The 26,737-nt window shown below is 33.3% G+C and overlaps 1 protein-coding gene across 3 annotated transcripts in view; it reads right to left on the bottom strand.

Annotated features, from left to right (window-relative positions):
* Positions 1 to 13,368: 13,368 nt before the first annotated feature.
* Positions 13,369 to 26,737, bottom strand: part of LOC128998035 (TBC1 domain family member 5-like) — a 54,874-nt gene continuing 41,505 nt past the window's right edge. For all 3 annotated transcript variants that reach the window (XM_054423976.1, XM_054423977.1, XM_054423978.1), the window contains 3 exons: positions 24,793 to 24,942; positions 22,650 to 22,724; positions 13,369 to 18,668 (listed from right to left, as the gene is read on the bottom strand). In XM_054423976.1, coding sequence (XP_054279951.1) covers positions 18,528 to 18,668; positions 22,650 to 22,724; positions 24,793 to 24,942 — 366 coding nt within the window. In that variant the 3' untranslated portion in view covers positions 13,369 to 18,527. The remainder of the gene's footprint in view (positions 18,669 to 22,649; positions 22,725 to 24,792; positions 24,943 to 26,737) is intronic.

The following is a 26,737-nucleotide window of genomic DNA, read 5'->3' as shown; positions in this document are numbered from 1 at the left end:
ATAAATCTATAATGTTCGTGGCATTATTAAACAGTTTTTTATAAATATAAATACCACAAAAATGAACTAGACGTATACATTTTTGAGATGATAAAACCTTATCATGTTAACAGACATGACACCGATTGAGAATAAGATCTGACAGTAGCCTTTTAGAAAGAAACTAATCATAATTTACTTAAACTGAGATATTTATACGTAAAACTTCATTGATTTGGTGAATATTAACAACACATTTGATTAAAGCATTATTTAACACCTACTATGTAATTTACATGAATGTAATTAAAATAGTTATCACTATTAGGCTAGTTGGGAAATAACAGCTATGCTAGTGAATCTGTGATTTGACCTGTAGCTACCCTACTGTACTGGATTAATGGATTGGTGTTGGTGACAAAATATTCCCACTTAAATATAAAACGTATATCCGACGGTTCCTTTCGTTACTTGTGAATGGTGATTATCTATATTATGAGTTTCGATGTTGCCACCTTGGCGTTTTGTGGAGGAAGATCTCTGATAATAATAAATCTGAGATAATAATAAATAATAAGATCTGATGATAAATAAGTCGCGAATCCCTTAATCTAACATCTGACACGTAGTAAGGCCAAGCTAGAGAATAATCTAATCTAGATATAGCATGGCATTTGGATTATTTTTGAGAACCAGATATATCAACCACTTTTTTCATTATATTTATGGCAGAGTTGCTTGCCAAATTTACTTGAGCAACAAGTCTTTCAGCTTGATGACAGCGTTGATATTGACCTGATGTTCTGGTTCTGCAATCCGCTCAGGGACCTTATCAAGACTCACTCTCCCTGGAAACGCGTAGGTCACTCTCACTAGCCTATGTGGTTCTCAGTGGAACTACCTAGTCATCCTCAAGAAGACACTCCACAGGCAATACAAAACATCTCTTGATTGGCGGGACTACCAATAATTTTGCAGAATTGGTGACCATTTCAAGAGAATTTCAAGAGAATGCCGATCAAGGTTCATCGACCACGTCAACTCAACCATCACCTCCAATGTCAAGGTGTTCTGGAGCTTTGTTAAAGACCTCAATCGTTCGCCACGTATTCCTGCAACTGTCAGACTAGGTTTGTATGAGGCTTCTAAACATGCGGAGTCGTGTCAACTCTTCGCTGACTTATTTTCATCCGTCTACTCTCCCGCTCACCATTGTGAACTGCCGGTGCGTGTGTTCAACACTCCCTTCATTATCTCCTAATGCTCCGTCTCAGTTCATGATGTCGACAGGAGAGGCCGAAGCTGTTGGCTCTGGACGCAACCAAGGGAAACGGGCCAGATGATATAACTCCAGGAGTGCATAAGTATGCAGGAGTGCATAAGTTCTTCCACTCTGAATTAGCCTTTCTACTCCAATACTTGTTTAACTGTAGTCTGTCCACTGGCACTTTTCCATCGGTCCTGAAGAATGGTTTTGTCGTCCCCATATTTTAGTCGGGAAAAAACCGCGACGTTATGAACTATAGGCCAATTGTCCTTTTGTCTGTTCTAAGAAAATTGTTCGAAGGCCTAATCTTAGATATAGATCGGCCCTTGATCAGACAAGTGTTGATAGACAAGCAACACGGATTCACCTCTGGCCGCTCTACTGTGACCAATCTCCTCTCGCTTCAACAGTGCTAAGTCATGGATGCCTTCAGCCAACGAAGCCAAGTTGATGCTATATACATATATTTCAGCAAAGCAAAGCTTTTGACAAGATTAGTCAAAGTCATCTTCTTGCTAAGCTGGAGGGCTATGGCGTTGTTGGCACGATGCTTCGATGGTTTGTAAGCTATCTTTCTTATCGACGTCTGGCTGTTGTCTTTCAGTCCCACGTCTCTGCTAGTTTCAAGGTTCTCATCTTGATCCACTCTTGTTCTCAATTTTTATCAACGACATTAAAGAATAAAGGTGCCTTTCTACTGTTCGCTGTTAACATAAAGCTGATCGCGGAAGTCAGCTCTCACTCTGACCGTCAACTACTTCAAGAAGCCCTCGACAACGTCATCAGTTGGTATTTAGCGAATGATATGTCAGCAAATCCTGCCAAAACTTGACGGGAACAGGGTGGAAAGGTGCGACACGATCAAGGACCTAGGCATTCTTATTGATGCTTCGTGAATTTGGACCGCACATAAGTCATATATGTACCAGGGCGTCACGCATCCTGGGATTGATCTCTCGGACGTCAAGACATGGTTTGAGTACCAACTGTTCAACGATCCTGTTCAAGTACTTAGTTCGTCAGCTGCTCGAGTACGCCTCTGTGGTCTGGTCGCCCTATCTCCTCGGCCAAATCAATCATCTTGAATCAGTCCAGCTCCAGAGAAGCTTTTTGAGACGTCGAGACGGTTGCCACGCTGGGTTTAATTTCATGGACGTCCCAGTCGAGACAATAAATGCAGCTTATGGTCTCCAAAGCTCGGAGTGTAGAAGAAGAGTTGCTGATGTTGCCTTCCTCTCCAAGCTGCTTAACAACCAGATCAGCTGCCCTTTTCTGCCGAGAGGATCGATATACACGTTCCCAGAAGTACCAGGCATCAACGCTTGTTTGAGCTTGACCATGCTTCGACCAGCTATCTACGCTTCTGCCCCATACCCCGTCTGATGCACTTCGGGAACGAGATCTGTTCGTCCGTTGAATTTTTAGCTTCTAGTTTGGAGGCTGAGGCGAGTGGCGGCAGAGGGACGTGACGCTCTATAATATTTCACATTGTTGGTGATGTAATTGATATATGTCGCATGTTTTCTCAAATCATTTATTATTGTTGTTCATTTAATCATTTTATTATTGTTATTCATTTCATTATTTACTATTGTGACTCATTTAATTTATATTGTTATTCTTTTCATTATTTATTATTGTTAACCAAGTATAAAACACAAACATTCATCAGAAACATTCAGTTGTATCTGTCAAACTATTATCTTTGTAAATTGGTGTATTGCCGTTGGTAAATAAATAAATAAATAAACTTAATTCTTATCGGCCGTCCCCCATAGGAGACGTCCGATAAAAAATGTACACAAAAAGGTAGCTTACTATTACCAGTAATGATGTACCAAATTTGGTTGTGATATATCTTTTCTTTTTAAAGTTATAGAGTCGTCCTAAGACTTAATAATTGTCACCCTGCATAAAAAGGCTTTATTGTCTCTAGTCAAAATATACAGCACCAACTCGAGTTAAAAAATGCTAGGATCCAACCCTTGGTATAAAAATTGTATAATGTTAACGCTCAATGAAACAATTTTTATTCACTTAAAACGAGCCTACTTTTTGGATTCGTAAATCAGCTCTTGGCATAGGAAGAGAAACGTTTGTAGAATGTAAATTAGATCCCTTTCAACTCGTCGAGTCCCTAAATACAAAGTTTTATTGTGTTGTTTTGTTAGGCGTTAACTTTGGGACAGGAAAGCCATTTAAATTAAACAACGCATTGTTACTAATTCATTGAGGCAACTTGCTTTCAACTTAAATTTTGGATATATGTTGTGTATAAACGTTAAACTCTTGTATTCGACCATAATCCTCAACTCATAATGCAGTGTATACAAATTGTTTTTCTAATGTTCTAAAAGACCAAAAACACAATTTTTTAGGTTAAGATATAACGTGGAACAATCTACCCAATAATAATTTGTAATTACTTTTTTCATACAATAATGATTTGAACTATTCAATACATGGTTATTGCATATGACAAGTTACAGCATCATCTATGAATACATGGTTTTAATTATATAACAAAATAGATTATACACCAAACATCCTAATCTGACTACTTAAACAGGCGTGCAAAGTTAACGGATTCTGCACAATATTACGACGGGAGCGGATTCGATTCCCGACATATTTACAAAATATTTAATGGGTTTAATGACCCTCCTTCCAAAACGCCACTAGCATATTGGCAAAGTTGCCTATGGGTTAATTGGTAAAATAAATGAATTGGTTATTGGGAATCATAATTGATTTAGAGTAGGCCCTTAACACACAAATGTGTGTGTACCGTGGTCTATCGATTCAATGTTTCTATAGGATAGATACTACTACTAATTTATCTAATTATTTATTTTACTCCCAATGGCTATTTGCCAATACACACAAAACATTAGGAGCAGTAACATGCAACTAGCACCATACATAAAATGCAACCAGAAGTAAGTACAACATAAAATAAAACCAGCAGGACAAAATAAAATAAAACTAGTAGTACAACATAAAATGCAACTAGCAGTATACATAAAATGCAACCAGCAGTACATCATAAAATGCAACCAGCAGTAAGTAAAACATAAAATAAAACCAGCAGTACAAAATAAAATTAAACTAGTAGTACAACATAAAATGCAACTAGCAGTATACATAAAATGCAACCAGCAGTACATCATAAAATGCAACCAGCAGTAAGTACAACATAAAATAAAACCAGCAGTACAAAATAAAATTAAACTAGTAGTACAACATAAAATGCAACTAGCAGTACATCATAAAATGCAACCAGCAGTACAACATAAAATAAAACAAGCAGTAAAAAATAAAATAAAACTAGTAGCACAACATAAAATGCAACCAGCAATACAACATAAAATGCAACCAGCAGCATACATAAAATGCAACCAGCAATACAACATAAAATGAAACTAGCAGCATACATAAAATGCAACCAGCAGTACAGTACAACATAAAATGCAACCAGCAGTACAGTACAACATAAAATGCAACCAGCAGTACAACATGAAATGCAACCAGCAGTACAACATAAAATGCAACTAGCAGCATACATAAAATGCAACCAGCAATACAACATAAAATGAAACTAGCAGCATACATAAAATGCAACCAGCAGTACAGTACAACATAAAATGCAACCAGCAGTACAACATAAATTATAAACAACAACGAGTATACCAATAAATATTGATAATTAGCAGAAAATAAATGGCACATATAATTTATAGTGACAGACTGTAATATAAATATGAAAAGAATGTGGTAAAAATAAAAATTATATCTACTGAGAAAAAAAACAAAGCTAAGGTAACTGAAATACAAGAAAAATAATTAAATGAACATTGCAACTTGTGTTTGTTTAGTTCAGTTCGAAAAGACTAAAAGTCCACAAAATCACAAAGAACTAACTATCACGACAAAGACATAATGGTAGTGACTTTTGACGAAAACAGGTACACTTGGAACAAAAACAAACTTTTGTAACTTTGGTTCCGTCCATTTTCTCTTTTTAGTATTTCAGGCTACTGCAGAAAAGGTCCGCGTCGGCAGGAAAAGAGTTATTGCTAATAAAAAAAATACCTATCAGCCAGCGTTTCTCGTTTCTCTGATACATATAAGTTTCATAATTTTTTGTCATTAAAATAATTATCTAAAACTAAACATTTATATTTTTTTAGAGTTTTTAAAAATTAATAGTAAAGGTATTGCTGGATGCAACGGTTTTTAGGCTTTCGGGTAGTCCGTTGTACAATGGGTTCAAAACGAGAGAAACTTTTATTTCCCATGTACACAAAAAGGTATCTTATTACTATTACAAGTAACTATATGAAAAATTTCTTTTTGTTGTTTCAAAGTTATAAAGTCGTCATAAGACTTAATTGTCACCCTGTATAAACAATTATATGTTACATTTTTGTTAAAATGCCTATTTTACGTTATTTTATGTTTTTGTTTTTGTACTATGGAAGCAAAAATGATTTACGAGTAGAAGAAACATTATTTTGGACTTTTGGAAGGCCATGACTCTTATTCAGTACGTAGGGAACGTTTTATACCATTGGAAATAATTATCTTTATAAATAGCCTCCATATTTACTATGTATTTTAATCCGGTCGGTTTAGCTTTTTTCTTTTTAGCAAATTTCCCATATAGGGAATAAGCTATTACCGTAGTACTCATGGTAAGACCTGGACGCGGGACCGATTTTTTTTTTCGTTTTGAGGTCCCTAGAGGCCAAAAACACCATCCGTTCAAATTCATATATATATATATATTTATATATATATATGTGTGTGTGTCCGTTAGCACGATAACTCGAGCAAAAATGATCCGATTTCGATGAAATTTGGTACAAACGTGTAAACCTACGTTTATTCGAACGAGTTCGCGATCCAGCATGATCGGACCATGGGAACGGGGGTTTACGGGGGGTTTTATGGGGTAAAAATAGGTTTTTCCCATTTTTGACCCAAAAAACATAAAATTTAGCAATTTCTTTCAAAACCATTTTGTAGAGCTTAAAAAAACAAATAATTTAGTATATTGAAGCGTTATTATGCGCCTAATGGTTACGGAGAAAATTCAAAAAAATTGTAAATTTAAAATTCCCATGTTATTCTTATGGAGAATAAGTAGTAAACTGTTGTAGTTTGCTTGTTTATGAACATATTTTGATCAAATTTGGAAAACGTTTTTATTTCTTACTAACTATTAACATTTTACAAAAAACACAGTTTTACCCTCCCTGATGCAGCAAACACAAGTACTTGTTAAACTAATTCTATTTAAATTGGGAATAAATGTTATATTTTTAAGTAGACATTTCAGTGTAAATCAAATCAGTCAAATGGAAATTCGCTTAGTCTGCAGTTTTGCTGCGGCGGGGGTATTAGATTTATATTACGTAAAGAAATATGTTGTTTCACGGTGATTCATGTTGTTGCTTATTTTTCAACACTATTTGCTATTTCTAAATTCACTAGTTTAATAATCGTATCGTAATCCTCGGTCCTTCGCAAACGCACAAAGCAATGACAACACCTGAAACTGACAACATCCGGCATTCGTTTCCTGTAGAGCATTTCCTGTTCCCGGCACACTCGATTGTTGTATTTGCATGAAGGGGTACATTCAATGTCATTTAGTAAACCCTTAACATTTACATTAAATAGTAGTAAAGTATTAAAAGCACGTGCTGTCAATGTGAAAGTTCTGTTATATGACGAAGCAATATTTGCATAGATGGTTCTTCCGCACTGTAAAGAAAGAGTTCTTAATATGGAACAAAATTATATATTTTAAACAAAATATATATATACTTTTTCATGATATATAATTTTTACAAATATTAAAAATTTCCCCCACTTAATTAAATAAAAGTCTTAGATAATTTTAAATAATGTAATTAACTAGTTTTATACTAAATTAACAGTTATTTAGGAATATTAAACATCTAAATAAATAGCCTGTTTGTCATTACAGTGTCAAGGGCCTCGAACATAAATAGTATAGTAATTATTTTGGTAGTTTTTAATGCTTAATATTGAACAGCTGTTTTTTTTATTATTTAAATTGAATTATTAATTTATGTCAGTTAACTGCAGTTTTAACTTCCCTAACTGACTATCCCTACATTTTTCTGATTAAATAGGCCCACACTTATTTAGTATGCGAATTTTAAACGTGCTGTTAGTATCTTATTTTCTCAACTAATAAATAAATAATATATCTTGACATATTAACTACAAACAAAAACTGTGCATACCTAAAAGACAAATACAAATGTGTGTACATAGAAGACATTAGTACCAACATCATTAACTTGTGCCTACTTAAAAAATGAGCTTCTACTGTCACTACACATTAATTCAGATTTGGTAAATAGAAAACAAACAGTCTATATGCATTGTCGTTCTATTTGGAAGTAATTCCTACAACCAAATATTGCTGAGAGAAATGAAAAATTCCTGAGGACCAATCGTCTACGTGATGTTGCGTAAATAGTTCCAGAGAGGCAACAACTTCGTCATAAGATTCATTGCTTGATATTGTGGTAGTTGTCATCACTATGAATATAATCCCACATATAGCCTCTTGGTTTTAATAATAAAATATTATTCCATAGCCTATTTATACTCTCTAAAGTCATAGCTGGCTTTACAATTTATTTAAAGTTTGAACAATATGTCTTCTAATAATAAATACATACATAGTGCTCCTGATGAGCTAAATGGGAAAGTCATCCCTACATGGGAAACCGCTAAAAGTGAAACTTGGGGGAAATATATATTTGATTAATAATACACCTTTTATAATATAGGCCTAGATGTAGTGTAGCGTTTCATATTTTCTATTTGAGGTATTTTGCAAAATAGCATGTACAAATTTGTATCCAAACAATAAAATGCTTGTTAAAACTCTGTCTGGAATTAAGTCTAAAATTCACTTAACTCATAAAAATACCCCCGCCGCAGCAAACCTGCAGATTAAGCGAATTTCCATTTGCCTGATTGGATTTACACTGAAATGTTTCTTTAAAAATATCACATTTATTCCCTATTTAAATAGCATTAGTTTAACGAGTACTTAGGTTTGCTGCAACAGAGAGGGTAAAAATGTGTTTTTTGTAAAATGTTAATAGTTTAGTATGAAATGAATGCATTTTCCAAATTTGATCAAAATATGTTCATAAACAAGCAAACTAACACCGTTTATTTATTCTCCCTAAGAATAACATGGGAATTTTAAATTTACAGTTTTTTGGAATTTTCTCCGTAACCATTAGGCGCATAATAACGCTTCAATATACTAAATTATTTGTTTTTTTAAGCTCTACAAAATGGTTTGGAAAGAAATTGCTAAATTTTAAGTTTTTAGGGTCAAAAATGGGAAAAACCAATTTTTACCCCATAAAACCCCCCATAGACCCCTATTCCCATAGTCTGATCATGCTGGTTCGCGAACTCGTTCGAATAAACGTAGGTTTACAAGTTTGTACCAAATTTTATCAAAATCGGATGATTTTTGCTCGAGTTATCGTGCTAACGGACACATATATAAATATATATATATATGAATTTGAACGGATGGTGTTTTTGGTCTCTAGGGACCTCAAAACGAAAAAGTAAATCGGTCCCGGGTCCAGGTCTTACCATGAGTACTACGGTAATAGCTTATTCCCTATATGGGAAATTCGCTAAAAGAAAACATTTTATTGATATTTCATTAGGTAAATATTTGTCTAATTGAGTTGCAAATTAGTACTCTCATGGAGATCGTTATTAATGAAAATTTAAAACGGATTTATTTGTATTTTCTATATTTTATATTGTATTAAAACAAGAAATATAGGGGTAAAACTGTGTTTCCTTAAAAGGCAAAGTATTGCATCTTTATACGGGAGGAATTTGTTTAAACAATATTTTATGTTCCACTGTCGGTTTTCTGGAGAGATTCCAGAGAAAGGAAAGGTTAAAATAAATGGTTTGCCATGTTGTCCCCCCCTTTCACCTTTTCTCTTTAGACTGGAGTGTTTTAAAGTATTACCTAGAATTTTATTTTACATATTTGTATTTTTAACTAGTGGCATGTAGGGACACAAGTCCCTAAAAAGCTCAAATGCAAAACAAATTATTGTTATATTTAAACAAACTAAAAATCAAATGACCTTGGACACAGCATTGAAATTGTCATTAATCAATTTAACCCACTTTAGTAAAAGCAGAATTATTCATCAAAATTTTGTAATATAACTTCACGTTCTCTATCAACAGAATTAAAAGTAGAATTAAATGATAATACCCCAAGTAGCAATAAAATGAGGAAAAAATTGTTTTGATATCAATTTTAAACTTGTAAAACTGTTATTAATATGAGTATAGTTGACAACAGGCAAATTTTTAAATAGTTCAAAAATTGTTTTACAACTATAGTGCGGTAACTTTTACAACAATTGTACAAGAATTTAAACAAATGTTTTTACAACAATTTTAAAATTGACTTTACAACAATTTAAAAATTGTTTTCACATAGGACCAACCATCACATGGGGGTATCATACATAAAACACAAAATAATGAAGATTTTGTATGAAATGCATATTTATCAGTTGAGTATTTTGACTAAATAGTTCATAAAAACAAATAAATAAAAAAAAAACTAAAACAAAATATCTTCCTCGCCGGCCCTGAACCTGAGACATCCAGATTATGAACCCCTTACTAAACCTCTGAGCTATCTGTGACTGTTGATATTTGATGTTTCCAATCGGTCAAAGAAAAGAGGAGCCGACAGTTGCAATAGTTGCAATACTTAATACTTTTGATACTATGATTATGTTTAGGCATTATGTTGTTGAATTGTTTTCTGGGAGTTGAGGAGGATACCGGTATTTGAATATAGATTAATTAATTAACATTACTAATGTTATTATTATATTTGTTGTATGAGTAGGCCTAATTCATCTTCCCCCCCCTTAAATTGTTCAACTTCTAAAAATTTGCTCAAATAAGTTAAAGGAAATAAAACAAAAAAAATATTTGTATTATTATTATTATTAAATGTTAAGCAGGTGTTCCACCACTGTATCTATTATTGCAACTATTACAATTAACGTAATCGGTAACTTATGCATTATGAATTTACCCATTCAAGTAATTCAATATTCATAATGTAATAACTACTACGGAATTATAAACAATTGTATTATATTTAAAAGAGATGCTTTATAAGAATTAATTAACTGTCAAGCTTTGCCTGTACAATAAACATAATTTTTTAAATATTTTAATAGGTACCTAGGTACTTTTCCAGTTACTTCATTTCATTTTCAACTTCTTTTAATTCTTCTTATAAAGCATTTATTTTAAATATAATACAATTGTTTATTGTTTATTCCGTAGTAGTTATTACATTATGAATATTGAATTACTTGAATGGGTAAATTCATAATGCATAAGTTACCGATTACGTTAATTGTAATAGTTGTTATAAGAATTATTGTAATTTCTGTAACCATTTAATTTTCATGGAATAAATATTTGATTTGATTCAATCGAAAAATTTAAAACATTATAAGCTGTTATAAACATGATTGATAAAACCTATTAAATACAAATTGAATGCAAGCGAGTTTAAAACCGGCCAAAACAGGGATACAACACATCAATTAATTAAACATCTCATATTAAATCAAACACAAATTATCAAACAAATAAATTGTTGAATCTTGTATTTTAAGAACTACACAAACAATTGTAAAATAGCATTGTAAACAATTTAAATATTGTTTAGAAAATTGTTTATAACAAAACTAAGAATAAAACAATTTTAAACTTGTAAAATAGTTACAACTCATATTAAAAACTTATTTTTTATACTGCAAAAAACTGATTGCTGAACAATTTAAAGATTGTTTCAATCTTATATTAAAATTGTTGTAATATGAAGTTTGTATCAAAATGTTTTAAAATTGTTAATATGAACAACAAATGTAATACAGCTTTTGACTATTTTTCAATTGTTTTTGATTATTGTGACATTTGTAATCACATGTTTAATGTAAACAAAGCAGACGTTTTTCAACCCCAACGCATTTTAATGGAAGATATTTTTCGTTATTTCCCATTTGCTGGTGGATTTGGTCATTATCTGCTATTTTTCCAGACCCCCTGGGACCAAGACCTTTAATTTGAGCCCTGCTCATCATCCTGCAAGGTCAAACTCTCAAATTTTAATTTAAAAAAATTCTTACAGAATTAATAATATAGATTCTTTTGTATGCAAAGTTTTTCAAACCAAAGATTGAATTTTCTATCTTGCTCAGAAAATTTTAAACGTTCTTAAAATATAAATTTGATAGTTTAAAATAAATAAATAGTTATATTTGATTAATTTGGTCTAAGTGTTTGGAAAAGCTGGCATAGAAAGAAATATTTTTATGTTGTTACGTTGTGTTGAATATTTTTCAAAATGCTAATTTCACAGTTAATTGTATTTGAAAAGCAGAAATACAATAGTATATGGGCTACTAGTGACACAATACGTAACTGAGTGATCTCGCAAAACTATTTAAATTTACCAGGTTGTTGGAATATTTTCTCTGTACAGGGTGGCTGAAAAGTAACTTGCACCCCTCTTTAACTTGTCAACCATTTGATATATTTGAGCGGCAACCTTCTTAGATATGAGGGGCTACAATAATGATGGTCAATTTTGTCCTTAGGGGTAGTGGGGGTAGGGGTTAGCTCAAAAATTTCATATAACATTATAGTCTAGATTGGTATCATTTTACAGGTCTTGAGGAAACATAAAAATTGACATAAAGAAAACCAAAATCGGCCCACTAGTAACAAAATGGCGCCCTAAAACGTTTGAAATCCAAATAACCATGTTTTTGTTTATAACCACTCATCGCCAAATAGAGTATAATCAGGTGGTTGGTGTCAGGTAATAGTAGTTTACGCAACGATTGCGTTAAGTTAGTCTTTACGACACGAGTAGAAAATTTAAGGAACGAGCCTTGGCGAGTGCCTTAAAAACTTCTACGAGTGTCGTAAAGACTATTAACGCGAGTTGTGTACACTACTTTACCTACAACCGTTTTTTAATTACTAAAAATCTGGTTTTTTATTACTAACAATCACTACTCATAACTTCCTAGAGAGGTTATGTTTTAAAATATATTTCAGATTTGAGAGCACTGACAAGAATGATGGCTTATAACACAACCCATGTTCAGTACCTAATACATCAGAATGAGCTATACAGGGTGTCCCAGTACTCTCTACCAACTTGTTCATGTATTATTCCTGGACCATAGACAAGTGCCATGAAAATATTCACTCTACAATCTCATCGCCTCACTTGCATTTCCAAAAGTAGCTCCATAGAGAAATGCATATCACATTCACAATACTCAACAATACTATAGCTAGCCATTTATCAATAAGGACAAACTGAACAAATTAATAAATAATAATAATACTAGACCAGCACACTGATTAAAAATAAGCAAAACACCCAGGAAATAATCACATTTTAACAATGTATGGTTTCAAACAGCTGATAAGTCTAAATAAGCATGAAACAGCTGATTGTGGCTCACTAGCAGTGGTTTTACATAGTAACAGTTGGACATCTCAAAAATTAGTTTTCTCCCTTATTCATGAACCGATTTTTAAAATTTTGGTATCATAAGATTTGTAATTGAATTCTGTTAAAAAAAACATAATAGTTGAAGTTGTTTCATATGCAGTTTTTGAGAGATTTACGTTAAAAATTTTTAATCGCCTGCAATTTTGAAAATAAACACTCTAAAAAAATTGTTTTTCCTTTATTAGTTCTTAATGTAATAAGGAGATATACCAAATTTAATTTTTTTTTACAACAAGCTGTTCTTGTATTAAAAATGTTTTTGTAAAAAAAAACTGAATGGCGGCTTTACGAGTAACTTTTGAGTTTTAGAAATTTTGAATATAATATTTTGACTTGTCTATGGTCTAGGAATAATACCTGAAAAATTTGTTAGAGTTCTCGGACACCCTGAATAACACACAAACTAAGTTCCATTCGATAAGGTGAAAAAGACAATTAAACACAATTGCTTTTTATTGCATAAAGAAAATAGTTTTACAATAATATATTAAACTTTTTACAGGTATATTATTTAATCACAGTCTATAATATTCAAAAGTTAGAATGAATACTTTCCAAGAAACTAGAAAAAGCAAAAGTGGAGAATACTCTTGATCCTTTCTCTTGAATATGGAATGAAAACGATCATTAGAAACTAAAACAAAATTCTTTTTTGAGAACAACTGAGAAACAAGCTAGGACCTGAAAAGACTTTTTGAATCTTGTGGTAAAGTATATTTTTGTCACAATAGACCATTCTTTAGCTAATCAATTCACACTTCAAATACATACACTGTTTACCTTAACTAATTAATTATATTTTAAAACAGTTTACATCTAGATTTTAAATTAAATACAAACAGATTTACCCATATTTAGATACATTAAATACTGATTCCCCAACAGAAGACTGAATTCAAATTCAAATTGCAAAAAAAATTATACAACTCATTTTGCCTAAATGTAGGAGTATTTTTATTTCAGTGATATTTTAAGGTAAACTACAACTTATGATAAAAACAAAACATTCAATAACGGGACATGTAATATTTTTATTTATAAGGAACATTTCTTAAAAAAAGTCTGCAAAACTTACAACTACAGCAGATTGTAACTCAAACAAAGGGTAAAAAGTATTTTAAAAAAATTACCGGTACCTCACAACATACATATTAAATAACAATTTTTGCAGCGGTAAACTATTTTTATTACTATACAATTTTTCATTAAACTACATAGGTAGTAAAAGCTCACAAACTATGGTGAAAAATGCATTAAGTACAAATTGTCATACCTAGAGGAACAAATTAACCCAGTTAGATTTGCTAAAATGCCAGCACATTTTTTAAAGTTAATTTTAAAAATGAACACAAAATATTATTTTTAACCCCTTAACCGTAAATTGGCGCGGTACGGTTTCGACGCGATCAGTGGCGCATGGTTTAATTATGCTCGCCAATGGCCCAGCACGGGGTTTTTTGCAATTTTTTGTGGTTTTTTAGCATTCTGAGGAATTCTAGTTTAAAACGCATTTTAAAGCAATTAACTATGATAAATGTTATAATAAACATTTTAATAGTATTCATGTTAACGAAAATGGTAATATAATTTTTTAGTTTTATAAATAATTAATAATAATAAACTAATAAATAAATAATAAAATATTTTACTCATCTTATTTACTTACGGGTTTTATTTAGTTTTCTGGTCACATGAGTGGATGTTTCAAGAAGTAAATATTGGAAAAAAATATATATACACTATATTCAAAGGTTACTTTTAACTTTTTAGTATTTCTTCAGGCTATGATATTCCCTGAAGCATGGCATTACGCACAAGGAGACCGCGCAGTCCTGGTACTGATACCACGACTCCCGCCTGGCTGGTTCACGTCGCGTAGTGTGACAGCAAACATAATATTGACGTGAGGTATACTTTTTTCAGTTGAAGGAATACATGATGGAAAATGACGCTGAGTCAATCTTAGTGGTGTATCACTCGGGGAAGGACAACCACCAGTTTTTTTTACTGTAGGTCTGAGCTGCAATGTTTTCCGCTAAACGTTGGCGAACTAGCTCTAAATGAAATTCTGTCAGTGTTTGGTTTCTTGCCAATTACACATAGGTATATTGCATGGGAATTGAGTATTGCCAGATCCACAAAATGTAAAGTAAACAGTTTTTACCACTTTTGGGTGTGCCTAAGACATGTAACATTCCTTAGCATCATATCTGTGGGTCTACCGAGCCGATTCTATAGTTATATTCTTGGACACATTTTGGCTTCATTCAGTGCCGGATTTAGGGTACTTGTGGCTCTAGGCCAAATTACTTGAGCGGCCCTCCCCCTGTGGTGGAAATTCCTTGCGATCGCGGAAATAACCGTGAGTATTCCTATGCATCAAAGAAACATCATCATCGACACCTGTGTCATGGATGAAATCGTGGAAATCTCTCCTAAACCAAGTCAAAGCCATCATAGGTATCCGTGACCATGACCGCAGCAAAATCATGAACATCCTCCACGGGCTGCAACAAAGGGACATCATCCTCGACACTCGCGACCGTGGCGAAATCGTGATCATATCCCGTGAGCTGTAACCATGAGTGTATCATCGTCACCCGTGACTACAGTAAAATCGTAAACATCTCCCGCGAAGCAGCAAGCACGGGGACATCATCATCAACACCTGCGATCGCGGCAAAGTCGTGTTAAAAACATCTCCCGTGGACTGCTGCGATCATGAGGATATCATCATTGTCACCCGCGGCCGTGCCGAAATCGTAAGCATCCCCTTCGGAAAGCCATCACGGGGACATTTTCATCGAGTCTCGCGAAAGCGGCTAATTCTTGAACGTCTCCCACGGGCTGCGATCGTGAGGGTACATCACCATCACCCTCGGCTAAATCGTGAACGTCTCCCGCGGGCCCCAATCACGGGGATATCATCTTTAGCAACCGGGGCCGCGGGAAGATCGTTAACATCTCCCTAGGTTAGCGGAGACATCATTATGTTCACCTGTGATCGTGGCAAACTGGTGGGTTTAAAACATATTTTTTTATCTATAACATGTTTTCCTCAATCCTCTGCGGCCCCCTTTTGCTTGCGGCCTAGTGGTAAATCCGGCACTGGCTTCATTACCTTTTATTTGTAATGTAGTTTACTTTTCCAGAGTCTAACTACTTTATCATCATGTTCTGTTGTGATCATCATAACTTCTCTTTTATCTGCCCACCTTACAACCATGATTGTTCCAGTATTGACAACCTCCTATTTGCAAACTAGTAACTCTTTCTGAAATTCAGGCATATCTATTCGCTCCCATCCTACTGTACCACAGGCATTGGTGTCATTCAAATGCAAAAACATAAACAGATCAGGACTACTATACCAGTTATCAACGTACAAACAATAACCCCAAGTTATGATCTCAACGCGACAAAAACAAATACCAAAAACAACTATCACCTTTGATACTGGTCTGTCAATTCTCAGTGCCACAAGGGTGTTGCACGTGATATTCCGTGCGTCGTGACAGTGTGTACAGAATACTACTATGGAATAATGCGTGTGTCGCGATTAAGGGGTTAAGAAAGTTATACCAGGTACTATATTGTATATCAATTGATTCAGGAAGAAACAGAGAGTGTTATTATGTTATTTGTATAGTGAAAACTTAACCATAATTTTGGAAATAAATATAATTTGTTGTAAATTTTCCATAAAATTTGAATGTTTTAAAAAAATTTTATAAAATGACTCATCAGCTGACCTTGGATTTCCAAGTCAGCAGACAATGAAAACAAGAATTCAATCAAGCTAACCAAATAAAAAATATTACAGCTGAGTTAGCAGGATAGCCAAGATCTTTAACTTTACATCCATGGATAATCTGGTCAATCAGTTAATCCCAAGCTTTAATGTATGTATAATAAATGGATCGGTCATTTTGTGACTGATGGCAGGAAACAAAGTCCCCCGATCGGCCATAAAATGACCGATCGTCAGTCCTAGGGTTAAAGAAATGCAAATTTTTATTTCCAGGATATGTTGCACATTCTTTGATTTCAATCAAAGACAGCAAACAATTATTAATTAATTAAATAAACAATATTTGTAAACGTTGCCATATATTTTACTGTCATAGATATAAGTTAAATACCTATTGCATGACAAAATAACTGAACAAATTAACATAAATAAAACCAATATGGATATTTTATTCACTTTAAATATTTAAAACCTCATACATAGAAGATATTGTAAACTTATCATTTTCAGGAGGTTCTTAACTTCTTGTATCAATACTATACTTATTAGTTAATGAGAGTATCTAGGAAAGAGAATTCAAAAAGCTAATACTTTTTTTTAGACTACATAGGGTACTACTAACATTACAGTAGGCCTATTAAAAATTAACCTAATCTTCGATGACAAATAATTAAGCTATTAATCTACAATAATAGAACGTACAGTAGAAGCTCGATAGCTCGACACTCCATATGGTTCGACACAGGCATCCCAGGATTCTATGACGTAACATGTCGGCAGCGGTCGATGACGGGTTTGCAGAGGTACTGACTAAATCCATCTTATTGTTTATGTGCACGCAAAAGATCTATACTTGAATCATCCCATTAATTAATACTTCTTTCAAACATCCAAAGTAAAAAGTAGTTGAAAATTACAAACTATTTTATACAGCCAAAGCTATTATTTTTTTTTTTGTAGCCAAAGAACGTTTAGTAGAGATGTAAGTCGATAAATTTGTTTATTTTGTCCAGTTTTATACTGTTCATTAAATTTGATTGTTTTATCCTGTAAATACTCCCTTATGTTTAAAATGTCCAATGGTTTGACTCCCTATAGTTTGACATTTCGATAGTTTGATACCATTTTAGTCCACAAAGTGTTCAATATCAAGGTTCTACTGTACTTTATCATTAGGTATTCTGTTTAACCCAAAATACCAAACAACTGAAACACTAGTATTAAAATGGCTTTTAATAAAGAGAGAGACAGAAAACCAAGATCGCATTCAGTCTTATAGTTTAAATTTTTGAAACAAAATTAAAACATTACACCCACCACAGCAAACCTGCAGACTAAGTGAATTTCCATTAGCCTGATTCAATTTTTACTCAAATGTTTCCTATACTTATGTTTGCTGCTACAAGGAAGTTAGATCATCTAGAAAGCCAAGAATATTTTCTATCATTCTAACCATAATCATTACACTATTGTACAAGTTAAAAGCCTGTTTTCAGAGTAATACAAAACATAAAATGTGAGAGGTTTTACACCAACACCGTGTAAAATAAATTGAGTTTTAAATATAAAAATATGTCTTGTTATTTTTATCTACTGTATTCCCTAGGACACTATTGCCTTTCCAAAATAGCACAATACCTTGATATTTCACAAGGCGAGACGACTTTGAGTTGATGGTATAATCCTCTAATGCTTTTTATATGTGTTATTACCATATTAACACTATGAGAATATAAACAACACTTTTTAAACTAATCACAAAAATAAGTTGAGGACTTCCTGAGGATTCACAATACCAAAACAAATGTGATAAAGACAAAGACAGACAAACAAGAAAACAAATACATATAAAGTAAAGGATATTATCTCTTAACAGGAGATCGCAGTATATCTTCAGTTGTGTCTATCACAGATCCTTGAGTCTCCCGGAAGACAGTCATGTCAACGTTGGAGCATGGAGGGGGGAGGTTTGGTGGAGTAGGAGTACCCACAATCTCGCCAACCTATCAAACAGAAACTTATCTATAATAAAGATGAGGTGGTACTGTGTGTGTGTGTGTGTGTATTTACACAATAAACACAAAAACTAATGAACCAGCTAGGCTTAAACTAATCAGAAATAAAACTACAGCTCGGAGGATTTGTATACAACTATTCTCGCTTCCCACTGCTTCCAAAGTTTAGAGGGGTGAGGTTCATTAAGTCCAAATTTCACAAAGTCCAAAAGTGAAATACTAATAACATAACATATAATACTAAAAACAAAAATGAAAAATGAAGTGAAATACTAATAACATAGTAATTCACAACTTCCAAGTTTCATTAAGTCAAAAAAAATCAAATGTTAAATAAACCTTGTTTCACAAAGTCCAAATGTATAATATTTAAATAAGCAGAGCGTTTCACTAAGTCCAAAATTAGCTTAAAGTACATTGTTGTTAACTTAGTGTTTGTGTTTTTCTACGCAACTACTTAAATTAAGCCCAAGGTAATAATATTTAAAACTAAGTTGTATACAGTTGACTTTTGTTTCTAAAATCAATGTTAAATGTGTTACTGTCTTTTTCTATAATCAATGGTAATAGTGTAAATGTAAATGCCTTGGACTATGGAATGGGTAAAGTGACACTTAGTATGCTGAGTTACCATATGATGCCAGCTGTTGTGTGTTTTTGGTGATGACATTTCTGTAGTAATTAACAATAGGGGGTGTTTTATAAACAAAAGGTAATGAACAAATAAAATAATGATTTTCTTTTTGCTTACTGTAAAATCCACTAAATGATCTGCAAGTTAAATGGGCCTAAGGCTGGGTCCACACTGTTTTTGAAGGAAGACGCCAACACACAGTATATTAAATTGCTGCGCACACATTGTTGGGTTAACTTTTATGTGGCACTAATGATTGTTTGCTTAGCTACAGTACTCTAGGCTGTAAGGTTCATTTGACCCATTAATTGACTTCAAAAATGGGTTTTTAATTAAATAGACTTATAAATAAGCGTATATTTTAAACCGTACACCACTTTTATATCATTTAGGGTCAGTGGTGCCCATACCACCCAAAGGCTTATGATGCAAATCCCCCCCCAAAACTGGTCAAGAGGCCAGTAGACCATATACTATCAAAATCTGTCGTGGAGTTCTGAATCCACCATCCTACCATCCACCCTCTAAAATGTTGATGGTACAAATGACAATGTTTGTTATGCATATTTCAATATTTGGTACTTATTTACCACCAATATTGAAATGCTGGTCAAACTCTTTGTTGCAAGAGTAGTTAAATAAACTTAACTTTCTGCAGTTTTAACATTTGTTGTTACACTTAGAAAATTACGAGCCGTGCCTTGCAATGTGAGGGATCTTTAAATCTATTATGAAATAGTTACACATCCACCATTGATTTTAGAAATATTATTCAACTATACTGCATAATTTGATGAAATTCTCTGTCTTTTAATTCAGATAAGTGGTAAGAAAATATCAAGCTACCTAGAACGATGTAAGTGGCTCTGATACAAGTCTCAATTACCGTAAATGTATTCAAACTGTTTTGACAAAAAATTAGTTTCTCTAACTATAACTAAAGAGAATAGCTAAAGAAGAATACAGCATGTAACATGGTACGGTAGCAAAGCAAATACGGAATTATCAATTCCAGGAATCGCTTTAACAATTGAATGCTTGGAAAGCAGTCATAAAAGGTGTTGTTTTGAATGAGAGAACTAAATATAATATTTTTCCATCAGTTATTAGTGAAAATTAACTTTTAACTGCAACAATTTAACAACATAACATACCAACACCATCAACAAACAAGAATAAAATTAGCATTAGTATGGCTCAAGCTAGAATATAGGTGGGTGGTAATCTAATCTATTTTGGTGAATAATCAAAAAACGATCGATGAAACAAAAAAAGGGCTGGAAACCGAACAGATAAAAGTTGTAACAGACACATCACTAAAAGTTACAAAGTTATAAGACATGTATATTTACTAAACAGTAAATAAATTGGCTTGTAAGTTGCTAACACATACAATCAATACAAGAGACACATTAATAACGCCGACAACACAAGCTATGTGGTAGGTATAAAGCAGAAGCAAATAACATTTTTTTAGTATTCATTTATATTTAATATGGCATATATGTATGGAACTAAAATATACCAATGGCCACTCCCATATACTGCTAGATAACTGGAATAACAAAGGGGAATATTGTCCCACCATAGACGATGAGTCAAGAATATGTATCATATAAAGTCAGTCGCTAGCTTTCCTAGTGGTTTGGTTTGACACAATCTATATCTGAGATTGAACCAATAGTACTCTACAGTTGACCCGTTGGAAGTTCAAACGTTGACACACACGTGGCCGTGAAGCAGAGTCTCAAACACAAGCAAATACAAGAATGAATCGTACGCTAAGCAGCAGGCTAAATCAACTGTGACATTTACGCAAAGTCTTCTCTAATGAATGTCTTATTATCCTTTGTTTCACTCGATTATACTGTCTGGATTAGCCTCTAGGGGAAGTAACCAACATGTTGCAAAAGTTTTGAAATGGCAAAAAAGGCTGCAAGAGTAAATCTGGGCTTAAGACTCATTGTAAACCTTTATCTAATAAAATAATATTGTTACTCTTGTTCATGTGATGACTCTTCTTTGTGAAACTCAAAGATAATTTTCATCTGTTTAATACCAAGACACAAAATTGGTTAGATTCTATTAGTGTGAAAATGTTTACAGTAGACTCCCTCTTATTCGGACAACTTTTATCATCATATCGGTTTAACCGGAAATGAAACCGACTTTCATCGTGGGAAAGATTTGACACCAGTGATCACGTGCCTGAATAAATATTCTCCCAAATTAAAGTTAAATATTTGGCTTAGTTTTCGAGTGATTCTTGCGACGTGCACATGTATCATTAGTAGACGTTCCTAATTTAACGAGTTTTATGGAACGTCGGTTTAACCAGTTAACCCGTTATCCGGACTAGCTTTGGTCCTGAGGAGTCCGGATAAGAGGGGTTCTTCTGTTATAAGTTACTATTACATGTACATTAAGTGTATGTTAGTTAACTTTAAACTGTGTTGGTTTGTTGCATAGAATAGAACTGGAATTTTAGTAAGTTGACCTTTTTTATGATATAGATGCATTTTTTAAAGTCGCTGCTGGTGATTTAAACACTGCATTTACAAAATGATATAATCTTATTTTAATTTTTGTTAAATTTTTATTTGTTTTCATTGTTATCATTTTATTGACCGTGAAATATTATTTAACTTATTGACTATTCAAGTCCATCGAGTGTTGATATTCATTAGACTAAATGATTTTAGACCTATCTATTGTTTTTGACGTGGTATATTATAATAATTGTAATTGTTCAATGACCAATTAATGGATCTTGAATCTTTGTTGGAAATACAGAACTCACATATGTGCGCCTGCCACCTGCTAATAAAAGAGCTCATCACTCCTAGACTGTGATTATTCATTGTTATTATTTTTGTCACAACTTTGTCAATCATTGCTCTTCAATAAAAACATAAAACAGCAGTACATTAAAGCATTGCTGTTAGATTTGGCTGCCTAAAATTCACTAATGGTTAATCTAATTCACAGTTTAAATGGTCTCTTAATGGTCCAACCTCCTCCTAAATCTGGCTTATTGCCGCCCATTTCAACTGGATTATCGAGGTTCTACGGTGTTTTGGAAAAAGGTGTACGAAATTCAGCTCTTAATATAACACATCTGAAAATTTTACTTGCACACCCACTATGGATGGTTTTTGTGATCAATTAGAGAAACCACTTGCATATCTCAAATAGAACGTGTGAAGAAGCGTTTCACATAAACTTCATGATGGGCCTCCCGCAAATGATAACCCACTTATGACCTTTTATATTGCCAGCTTATACTGGCAGTAAGAGTAAGAAGATGTAAAAGATGGTTAATTACGATGAGGTACCTCAAAGGCAGGTTCCACTTCAATTGAGACCGAAGGGGACGGACTTCCTCGATGTGGGTCCAACAATGAACAAAGCTGAAACAAACATATATAGTGATGGATTCTGAGATAATAAAATATTAAAGTTTGCCGCGTCCACACATCCTCATGTCTCCATGAAGCTCGAGGGGGTTGAGCCCTCCAATGTATAGGGTTTGGCCTCCCAAAAACTATTATTATTCTTATTGAAGGTTTGTGGGAATCACCAAAATCACAACAGGATGGGACTAAAGTCATTTATGACCTAATTTTGGGACAAAGAATTTTGGGGGAGTTTGGGAAAAGGACAGGATCAGACAATTTCACTGAGATCACGGAAGACGATCAAAATTGTTCTACGTTCGTGGGAGATGATTATTATACCCTCGGGGCTTATTTATTTTAGTTATTTATAAAGTTATGTTATTTACTTTAACGAGAGGCCCTCCCAATAATCTTCAAAAGAAGGTGTCCATGCGTGTCTTTGTGTTGGCCTGTTTGATCATCTAGTAGAAGTGTGCGAGCCCAAAGATTTTAGATCAAGCCGACCTCAAGTCATCTCCCATGGGTGTGTTGACATAATCATCATCTCCTGCAATTACGCAGATATTGTCTCCCGTGATCTCGGAAACATTAGCTTCTTTATCCACTATATCAGTGAAAGCTAGATTTATTGATTATGCTCTTAGAATATGCGTTCTGTTACTGTATCACAATTGAAATACTCGCCTTGAGCTTGATTTTTTTACTTGGTGATTGGGAAACTTTTGGTAGATATAACAATATACACACAACAACAATATAACAATATTGTTGTTGGTACTCATATGAAAATAACTCATATGAAAATATTCTATGTAAAAATATTACAAAGTAAGTAGACACATGATAATCCACGAGTGGATTAACTACAATTGCCTAGTAGGCTATGTTATACAGGCGACAACCAAGATGTTCAGCATGAGGAGACCAATCATCATTTTACAGCCAGACTATTTAGTTGCCATTGTTTACTTCATTCACCAACAGGGCAATTGATTATAAAACTACATTTTGGGTGTTTTAATTTTTAGAGAATTTTCCACATATGGTAAGACCTGGACCCGGGACTGATTTACTTTTTTATTTTGAGGTCCCTAGAAACTAAAAACACCATCCGTTCAAATTCATATATATATATGTCCATTAGCACGATAACTCAAGCAAAAATGATACGATTTTGATGAAATTTGGTATAAACGTGTAAACCTACATTTATCCGAACGAGTTTGCGAACCAGCATGATCGGACTAACGGGGGTTTATAGGTGGTTTTATGTTTTTAAAAATTGGTTTTTCCCATTTTTGACCCTAAAAACACAAAATTTCACAATTTCTTTCCAAACCATTTTGTAGAGCTTAAAAAAACAAATAATTTAGTATATTGAAGTGTTATTATGCGCCTAATGGTTAAGAAGAAAATTCCAAAAAATTGTGAATTTAAAATTCTTATGTTATTCTTATGGAGAGTAAGTCAACTGTTGTAGTTTGCTTGTTAAAGAACTTTTTTTGATCAAATTTGGAAAATACATTAATTTCTTACTAAAATATTTACATTAAAAAAACACTTTTTTACCCTCCCTGTTGCAGCAAACCTAAGTACTCGTTAAACTAATTTTATTTAAATAGGGAATAAATGTGATATTCTCAAGGAGGCATTTTAGTGTAAATCCGATCAGGCAAATGGAAATTCGCTTATTCTGCAGGTTTGCTGTGGCGAGAGTATTGTTATTACTAGGCCTGGGCTCTCTACTATATTTTTTTTGTAAAATTTACATAGGCATAATGTAAAAGAAAGTTAAAGGATATGAAGAGTGCATTTGAAATGTTTCATTCTTAACCTAAACCGGTATAAAAGATTCACCATACATTCAAAGTCGATGTTAATTGTTTTCTGAGCACTTTTGTTTAGGTTTGCATTATCCACAATTTCAGTTATCCACGATCATTTAGCCACTCATTATCGTGGACAATAGGAAATCAACTGTATTCGGTTTGATCCGAAAATCACTTTTTGCACATCCATATGTAAATCATAACAAAATTAGAACTTACAATAAAGAAGTAGTTAGATAAAATGAAAGTACCTCGTGGATGCCGGTGAGTGCTTGTTGTGCTGGAATGTTACTGTGAGGTACACATTGCTCTAGGACGCTGTGGTACTGAGCAAGCTTCAGTTGTACCAACGACATTACAGCCCGGCAATGCTTGAGCTCACTACGAACCACCCCAGGATCCTGCAATACGCAATACAGTGATATCTAGACCAATGCAGAGTTTCAGACTATTTATCACGATAATTCTTCTCAGGTTATTGTTGGTTGCCAATGATTATAGCAAAAATAAACTTCTATGGCTTTGTGTCTTGGATTCAAGTTTTGAAAGGGATATATTTTGTTTTATTTAAAGACAAATTAATGCAAACAGAGGAATAACTTAAGAGGTCACAAGGCTGCTAACACTAACTTGTCTTCAGAAGGAGGTCTTATCATCGTAAAAAAAATTTAACTTTGAGAAGTGGCCAGATGAAAGGACATGAAAACTCAAGAAAACTCACTGAATATGTGGAGTTTTACAGCATTTTGTTCAAACAAAGGAATTTTTAACAACTCAAATTATCTCGAGCATGAAAAACTTGAACGATGTATGTGTAAAACATTAATTAAACTCTTTATTGTATAATCTCCTGTCATGTGGATGTGAGCAGTGATGTGTCATTGTGAAGGGTTACAATCAAAATCCCAACCATTCAAAATGCTTAGACTACTACAGTCGCATTCAAAATGCTTCGACTACTACAGTCGCATTCAAAATGCTTCGACTACTACAGTCGCATTCAAAATGCTTCGACTACTACAGTCGCATTCAAAATGCTTCAACTAATACAGTCGCATTCAAAATGTACTTGACTGCAACTGCACAATCTCACACTTGGACAATGAACGGGAAGCTCGTTTTTATCTTGAATGATTTCATTTGTCACGGGTTATTTCTCTTCTTAAAATATCTCAGAACTTATATATACAGGGTGTCTCACAAATAGGTTTAAATGTTTAATTTTGTTGCGAATTTCCCTATGGTGAAGTAGCTATTACCATAGGTGGCACGGTAAGACCTAGGCCAGAGACTGATTTACTTTTGTCATTTTGATGTCCCCAGAAGCCAAAAACACTTTTTGTTCAAATTTATGTATACATATATAGCTGTATATGTGTCCGTGATCGCAACAACTTGAGTAATTTTTGCCCAATTTTGATTAAATTTGGTTTAAAGATGTAAGGCAGGATAAACTTGAATGAGTTTGCGAACCAGCATGATTGGGCCATGATGGGAACGGGGTTTTACAGGGGGTTTTTATGGGGTAAAAATTGGTTTATTTAATTTTTTACAATCAAAACACAAAATTTCCCAATTTTATTTCTAGACCTTTTTAAAGACCTTAAAAACAAATAATTTAATATGTCGAAGTGTTTTTGTACATTGGTAACGGAGAAAATTCAAAAAATTTAAAATTCCTATGTTATTCTTATGGAGAATATTGTAAAATGTAGTTTGCTTGTTTATGGATATATTTTGATCAAACCTGGCAATTTTTTTTATACAAAGCTATTAATATTTTACTTAAAACCACACTTAATTAGTTTTCTTGTCGCAGCAAACCTAGGTACTCGTTAAACCCAATGTTATTTAAATAGATTTAATTTGAAATAAATTCAGACAAATGGAAATTCGCTTGGTCGGCAGGTTTGCTGCAGCGGGGGTATTGTATTATTTGCCAATTCATGCATTGAACATTTTGAAACATGACACAATTTATAAAGTAGATTCTGAAAATATTCTTGGAAAATTTCAGCTCCCTAGCCCTCGTAGAATAAAATAGTGTCATATTGAAAAATTATACTTTAAAAACTTTAAAAATGTTTTTCATGTTTAATAAAATATTTTTATTGCCACATCATAAGGGAATACAGCTTTTTAATCAGGAAACTAGAACATAGCCAAATGAAAAACCTAAAAGTAGAGTACTAAATT

This window comes from Macrosteles quadrilineatus, unplaced genomic scaffold, assembly GCF_028750875.1.
Source record: "Macrosteles quadrilineatus isolate MER2022 unplaced genomic scaffold, UCM_ALF_1.0 Scaffold_7__1_contigs__length_78375512, whole genome shotgun sequence".
NCBI lineage: Eukaryota > Metazoa > Arthropoda > Insecta > Hemiptera > Cicadellidae > Macrosteles > Macrosteles quadrilineatus.
This window is presented reverse-complemented; position numbering and strand designations above follow the sequence as displayed.